Source organism: Chaetura pelagica, unplaced genomic scaffold (genome assembly GCF_000747805.2).
Source record: "Chaetura pelagica isolate M959 unplaced genomic scaffold, ChaPel_1.0 scaffold37, whole genome shotgun sequence".
In the NCBI taxonomy this organism is placed as follows: Eukaryota; Metazoa; Chordata; class Aves; order Apodiformes; family Apodidae; genus Chaetura; species Chaetura pelagica.
In genome coordinates this window covers 6,079,972-6,087,343 of record NW_009954567.1, presented here as the reverse complement: position 1 = coordinate 6,087,343, position 7,372 = coordinate 6,079,972, and the positions used below count along the sequence as shown (strand labels likewise).

The 7,372-nt window shown below is 44.7% G+C and overlaps 1 protein-coding gene across 1 annotated transcript in view; it reads left to right on the top strand.

The window, feature by feature from the left end:
• Nucleotides 1–6,839, top strand: part of THBS4 (thrombospondin 4) — a 35,654-nt gene extending 28,815 nt beyond the window's left edge. Inside the window, exons 17-23 of the mRNA XM_010005419.1 lie at nucleotides 1–71; nucleotides 360–538; nucleotides 1,458–1,506; nucleotides 1,606–1,802; nucleotides 2,281–2,453; nucleotides 4,989–5,128; nucleotides 6,616–6,839. The exon at nucleotides 1–71 is cut by the window's left edge and continues 8 nt beyond it. Of these exons, the coding sequence (XP_010003721.1) occupies nucleotides 1–71; nucleotides 360–538; nucleotides 1,458–1,506; nucleotides 1,606–1,802; nucleotides 2,281–2,453; nucleotides 4,989–5,128; nucleotides 6,616–6,677 (871 nt within the window). The 3' untranslated portion in view covers nucleotides 6,678–6,839. The remainder of the gene's footprint in view (nucleotides 72–359; nucleotides 539–1,457; nucleotides 1,507–1,605; nucleotides 1,803–2,280; nucleotides 2,454–4,988; nucleotides 5,129–6,615) is intronic.
• The last annotated feature ends 533 nt before the right edge of the window (nucleotides 6,840–7,372 follow it).

Here is a 7,372-nt window from a genome sequence, read left to right as displayed (position 1 = left end):
TCCTGACCTCCTGCCCCCTGGCCCTGACAACTGCAGGCTGGTCCCCAACCCAGGGCAGGAAGATGATAATGGTAAGATGGGCCTTCAGGAGACATTCTGGTGCTTCAGCACTAGATCCTTCCCCAGGCATCACACACGTGCACCAGTGTGCATCTGACACAGCCACCGTGTGTGCACACACTCGTCCCAGGAGGAACCCAAACACACAGGGGCCCTTTGGCCTCAGGGCCCTTCCCTGGCCACTGCAGTCATCAGGGCTGAGCCTCCACCAGCTTCTCAGACACCCTGACCCTGTTGCTCAGCCAGATGTGGCTACTTACTGCACCATAAATCTGCTTTCACTTCTCTGATGCATTCAGGTGATGGAGTTGGGGACATCTGTGAGTCTGATTTTGACCAGGATACGGTGATTGATCAGATTGATGTGTGCCCTGAGAACGCAGAGATCACCCTGACAGACTTCAGGGCCTACCAGACAGTGGTGCTGGACCCTGAGGGGGATGCACAGATTGATCCCAACTGGGTGGTTCTGAACCAGGTAAAAATAAATCTGGTCTTTCTTACCTGTCTGAGAAAGATAATCTGAAAACCATAGTAAATCTGTCTCTCTAATTGCTGGACCTCTGGCAAACAAGTGAAAAGTGGATGTTGTTGGTTCATTGACTGTTTTACAGGAGTTAAAATGAAGGAACTTTGTTTTAGAATATGATAGCTTGAAGCTTGATGCTCTTAATAAATCTAAAATAACTACAGTATGGTCAGTTTGTTCTGGGTAGTTGTCACTGCTGCTGAGAGAGCAAACATGAGACTTCTCTGTCACCCTGTTGAAGTAGTTCTGTAGCAGTTTCATTAATCCTTCCCAGAATTTCGAAGTCTGACCTGCTGTATAGCAGAGCATTTACTCCTAGATGGAGTCCAATATGTGTTAATTACACTAACAAATTTTAGCCATCAGGTGGTTAACATGTTCTGAGTTGCAATGGATGTGCAATTTATTCCCATTGCCAATGTCTCTGCCAAGGCAGCTGAGATATATACACCTTCCTTAATTTAATCCCAAACTTCATGATTGAAACGGTATGAGCTAAGCCTGGGCAAAGTTCTTTTCCCCTCCCCAGCCCAATTTCCATCTGTCCCTCTGCCATCCCCAGTTTCATCTCCAATTCTGGTTAGGCTCAGTGACTTCCAGAAGAAGACTGGAGTGGGGAAAGGAAGTACCAGTATGGCCAATTCTACAATGGGAATAGAAAAATCCTGACTCTGGGTACACAGGCAGTTGGAACATTAGTATTTTTATTATAGCTCTCTTTTTAATTCAGAGCTACAAGTTTTACAGACATGAGCAAAGGGAGGTGAGAGATGGAGGGGGTGCTAGAGGGAGGGAGGCCAGAAAAGGCTGCCAGGCTCAGCCAACCCAGCTCGTCATGCATGCTAACCACCCTGAATTTACACCACAGGGCATGGAAATTGTGCAGACTATGAACAGTGATCCTGGCCTTGCTGTTGGTATGTATCGGCTTAGGATATTCAAGTTCTACAGCAGAAACCTTGAACCCTGTGAACACATTTTCTGCAGGTTTGTTTTTAACCGCTGTGTATCCTCAGGTTACACAGCTTTTAACGGCGTTGACTTCGAGGGCACTTTTCATGTGAACACGGTGACAGATGATGACTATGCTGGCTTTATTTTTGGTTACCAAGACAGCTCTAGCTTTTACGTGGTGATGTGGAAACAGACTGAGCAGACGTACTGGCAAGCGACTCCCTTCAGAGCTGTTGCAGAGCCTGGCATTCAGCTAAAGGTACTGGTCGTGGCTCCCAGCTGGGGACACGGTGGTCGCCGGAGCCTGGCGATGCCACCCTGCCATCTGACTGCCATGGGCCAGGCCATCATGCCATGCACTGGCCAAGAAAGCCATTGCCCTTGGCCATGCTGTCCAACTGCTGTTCGCTCCCTGCAAGAGGTGTCAAAATTGCTGTCAGGCATCTGCTGCATAGCCATTTTAATAGAAGCATTTTTAAGGAACTTCAGCTCCAGTCTTTCCCTGTCTCATCAGCTGGAGCATTTAGTCTCTTGAATGTAACAGGTCAAATTGCCTCCTTCTCCTTGGTCCAAGTACTCAATTATGTTTCCATCCAAGCAATGCCTGCAGTTATACAAGATAATTTAGGGGGGTTTAAGCAGGAAGGAGGGTGATCCTGCAGACGTGCTACCAAAAGTTAGAGCTCCTGAAAGTGTCAATTCTCTCTGCTCAGTATTGGAAAATTGCATTTCTGCAGGCTGTGAAATCCAAGACAGGCCCTGGCTCGCACCTGCGCAACTCCCTCTGGCACACGGGGGACACCAGTGATCAGGTCAGGCTGCTGTGGAAGGACCCCCGAAATGTAGGGTGGAAAGACAAAGTGTCCTACCGCTGGTTCTTGCAGCACAGACCCCAGATTGGTTATATCAGGTAAGAGAGGAACGGATAGGTAAGGTGAGTGCACATACATGTCTGCCTAAACTGTTGTTTTTCAAGACCTAATTCAGATGATAATGCTTTGCACTGATGAAGCCTTTTAACAGGTTGGACTTCTGAAATTCAGCCTGCAATACTTTTCCTAGGAAAGACAATACCAAGCTAAGCCTGTTTGAAACAGAAGTTTTCTACCATCTGGCTGTTGTGGTTGTGCCCTAACCTAATAAGGCCTTTTCTGGCTTGAATACCTAGTTTTCTAAGCTACTACTGGCCACTGTTATGAAAAACAAAGCATTTCAAAATGCCTTCATTTTGAACTTTTAGAATATTTTTGTTGGAACTATGATGGTTCAGTTACATATTCTGGGATAATGGCATTAAAAAAAGTTGTCCACTTAAAGTTGTGGTCCTAAGTTCAGTGATTATCCTCACGTGATAGATTTGAGATTACATAGCATATATCCAGAAAGTTTTTCAAAGCTATGTAACGCATGTTATCCTTATTTTATTAACTGGGGGAGAGGTGGGGAAGGAAAAAAAAGAGAAAAAGAAAAAAAGGGGGAAAAAAAAGAAGTTGGGTTTTTTTTAAATCACAAATTAGGTGGAAACTTTTCACTCTGCAACATCCAGATCAGGGAATTATACTTGTAGATCAAGGCTGACATTAAAATGCAAAAAAGTAACTGCTCTGGAATCATCGGCTCAGGTTTTGCAACCTTATCATAGCACAGAAACTCAGGTAAGTCATTTACTCTTCTAAAGTTACCACCCTGCCATTGAGATGCAGTAACTTGGTGGTGTAATTATTCCCCTTTTCTGGTGCAGAGCATCATCTTCAGCAGTAACGGGAGTGACCATGTCTGACTTTATGCTAAAATGGATTAAGAACATCTTTACTGCTAATCATTGTGTTCCAGCCATGGGGCAGCAGTGAGTAGATCTCAGGTGGCAAGATCTGCCTGTGGTTGCAGTCTCTAGCCAGCCTAATTCATGCCCTCTGCAAACAGGAAAGGTAACAAAGTCAGTGTTGCAGACTCCTTCAAAAACAAAAAGCAACCAGCCCTAAAGCAAAACTCTGCCAGCTCCCTGTCGACATCCCACTGTGGTCTGTTTAGGCCAAATGCCACAGACCATAATGTGCCTAGCAAAGGTTTTCTGAGGCTTCAAGGAAGCCTAGAAAAAAGTCATTTGAGCCAGCCTCTTCCATGGAAATTTGAAAGACAAAAAGCTCTATTCATTGTACAGATACTTTTGAACTGCCTCAAAAAATCAGAAAATAAACTCAGCAGCATAACAGGAATTGGTATTTTTTTTCTTGCTTTATAAAAAGACACCGAAACTTTGGTTCCTTTCACCACTTGCCATTTTCTTGCATGTCAGACCAGCAGTGTCCTCATCCAGAACAGGGCCCTCCAGACACATATTGTGCTCTGAGTTGTTTCAGCAGTACCCCAGAGGCTGAGCACTTGGTGTATACAGTGCTGCAACAGGTCAGCTGGCTCCAGGCTGGCCCTCCTTAAGCCCTCCTAAGGGCCCATCATTCTGGGGGGCTGGCAGGGTACAGCTTTTCCCAGAGCTATTGGAGAATTTTCTAGCAAGAAGAACCCAGATCATCAAAACTGCTCCTGGAATTAATCATTCACATTTTTAAAGAAATGTCATGGTCAAGTTTAAGATTCCAAGTGGTTTGTTTGCAACTTTGCCTATTAAAAATAAATAAATAAAAAAGTTGAGCTTGTAAGACACTATCCATCTGGCTTTCAACCCTTACAAGGAAAGGCTAACAGACCTAGGGCTTTTCTGTCTGGAAGGGAGAAGACTGAGAGGGGATCTAATTAATGTCTGTAAATACATGAGGACTGGGCATCAAGAAGGAAGGGACAGCCTCTTTTCACTTGTGCCCTGTGACAGGACAAGGGGCAATGGACTCAAACCCAAGCACATGAAGTTCCACCTCAGCACGTGGAAGAACTTTGCTGTGCGGGTTACAGAGCACTGAAACAGGCTCCCCAGAGAGGTTGTGGAGTCTCCTTCTCTGGAGACTGCCAAGACCTGTCAGGATGCTATTCTGAGTGATCTGCCCCAGTTGTGTGTGGTTTTTTGGTCCTGCTCTGGCAGGGGGGGTTGGACTTGATGATCTTCAGAGGTCCCTTCCAACTCCTAATATTCTGTGATTCTAATCAAAGAATTCTAATCTGATTCTAATGTGGTTCCTTCTCCTATAAATATTGACTGCAGAATTTTTCAAGAGTTAAAGCTCTCAGCCTGACCGACCACAGGAAAAAAAACATTCTAAGGCTTTTGGTTGTGTAAAAGAACAACTGCCACCAGATGCTCCCTGCCCAGCTCTTGCAGCATTGCACAAGCTCCCAGTCTAAAGAAGAGCTCTCTCCTTTAACTGCTCTTTCTCCCCGGGATAGATGGAGGATAGTGTGTCCAGGGCTAAAGTCACAATGGATAACAAGTTACTTTTATGAATGTTGGAGCTTTGGAAAAGACCTAACAGAGCTTCTGTTTGCTTTCATTAAGGGCAAGATTTTATGAAGGCTCTGACCTAGTGGCAGACTCTGGTGTAACTATAGACACCACAATGCGTGGAGGACGGCTTGGAGTTTTCTGCTTCTCTCAGGAAAACATTATTTGGTCCAACCTGAAGTATCGCTGCAATGGTAACGTTGCTCTTAGGTCACTTTATCTAACAACTAGCCAGAGATCACGGAGAAGCAGTAGTGTGGCTGTTGGATTAAGCCATTTTACATCCTTTCCTTTGCTTTTCATTTACAAGTTACTCACAGCTGTGAGATGCCTCCCCTGACACCAGCAGCACACTGCAGCGGAGCCAGATGGGAACTAACACCTCACAACCACTCCTCCCAGAGCAGTCACTCTGCTTCAGAGATCGTGCCAACTAAGTAGTATAGCTGTCATCAGAGAATTAGAAATGTTATTTAAAACCAGCCAACCATGAGAGATAATACACACAGTTCACCGAGGCCATCACACGTGTAGGATGCCTGGAGCTCTGAATACGAGGTGAAAAAACTCTGGAGAGGCAGTGAGACCAATCATCAAGAGTCGGTGTGTACTTGCTGGTTGCTCCTGTCTGTGAGAGGACAAGATCAAAAGATGCCTTTCATCTCATGGAGGAATCCTTCCCAGCCTCTGTTGCAGCGTGCTGGCTCACCTCTTCCAGGGCAAGAGCCTTGCAGCTTAGCCCTGACCTCCTGTGGAGTAACTCACATCTTGGTGATGCACACAGAAGCTTATCATGTCAGGATATTTCTGCCCTGGAAGCAGTTCAGCTATCTTGGGGTGGGGCTGGAGGGGCTGCCCCCCCTCTTCTCAGCATTCAACTCATACCCAACTAAGGCAGCCCTGAGAAATAGTTACCAGCCAAGTTGGAACAGTTTCCTTGTCTGCTTCCTGTGTATCCAAGATGCCTAGCCCAGGTCTGCAGTGGACACAGCCACTGCAGGGCCAGGCCTGGCCTCTGAGGCTTGCTCCACTGGTGGACTCTGCTTTTTGGGCACTCAGTTCACCCAGCCAGGCTGGTGCTTGGGTGTTATGGTGAAACAGGGGAGCTTCTAGGCAGTGGTGCTTACAATTAGAAATTACTTGCTAAGAGTGGTTTCCCAGAAAGCATGTTCCAAAGCTGCCACAAGTTGTAGATACCTTCCTGGCAGTGAGCAGGTAGTGACTTTGCTGCAGGTGCTGCAGTAGGTCAACAAAACGCACTCAAGTCTTTGAAGTCCCCAAGTATCCCTGCTTTCATGTCGTAGAAATACCTGTATTTGCAGAAAAAGCTTAAAAATAATTTTCAAACCTCAAAAAAAGAAATTATCAATAAAATGCAAAGGACTTAGTCCCTTTTTTTACATACTGTGTGTGTTTATATAGATAATATACAGTATTATATATATTTATATATTTGAAGATTGATAGTACTCCATCATGGACTGCCACTGTACCACTCCCTGCCTTGTTAGCCTTGATAGGTTTTTTAATGGTGTGGTGCTAAAACCGGCAACATTCCCTGTTCATTCTTTAGATGTAAACAAATGCCATGCTACAAAAAAAAAAAGAGGAGGTGGGTAATTCTTTAAGTGCTCCTTGATTTTGCCAGAGACTAAACTTTTGCTTATTTTCTTGTTTTCAGACACCAACCCAGAGGACTTTCAAGAATTTCAAGCTCAGCAATTTGGTGTTGGTGATATTTAAGAAGGAAAAGCAAACTAGCATTGCTATTGCAAACTATAAAACAGTATCTTTTAAATCCCTATATGATTGTTGTTTTATGAGTGCACAGCGCAGCATGTTCTCATTAATGTGACTATGTCAGATTTTTTTTTGTATAAAAGTGAAAATAAAAAGAAGACAAAATAGAATGAGGCTTCACTTGTTTTCGAGTTTGCCCTGAAACCTAGGGAGCCACATGTAAAGTTGGGCTATTTGCTTAAAACATCCTCAGGAAAAGTTGCAGCTATTGCCATTTTGGATTCAGTATTAAACAGGGTGGGGAAGAAAGTGCAATTCTGTCTCTCTGGAATGCGGCGGAACCAACAGTTTGCTTCCAGGAATGAAGTGGTTGGGAGCCATCTGCCGTAGCCAAGGGCTTTTGAGTACCTTTTCAGTCCTACTAGGAAAAAGTTTTATCTCCCCTAGAGCAGTTAAAACTCCTTTGGAGACTTAGTTACCTTTGGCAGACCTCCTGGAAGAACACCCTGACCTCCTACTCCCAGAAAACTATGAGTAACACTATCCCATCCTGTAAAAGCAAAAAAGCTGACTGCAGGGCTTTGTAGACACATCATTTGCATGTGACAAAATAAAAGATACAAAGATAAATGCAGAATCACCTGTAGTAAAAAAAAACACTCCTAACTTTCACAAAGCCAGGCTTTGACCTGCTGTCC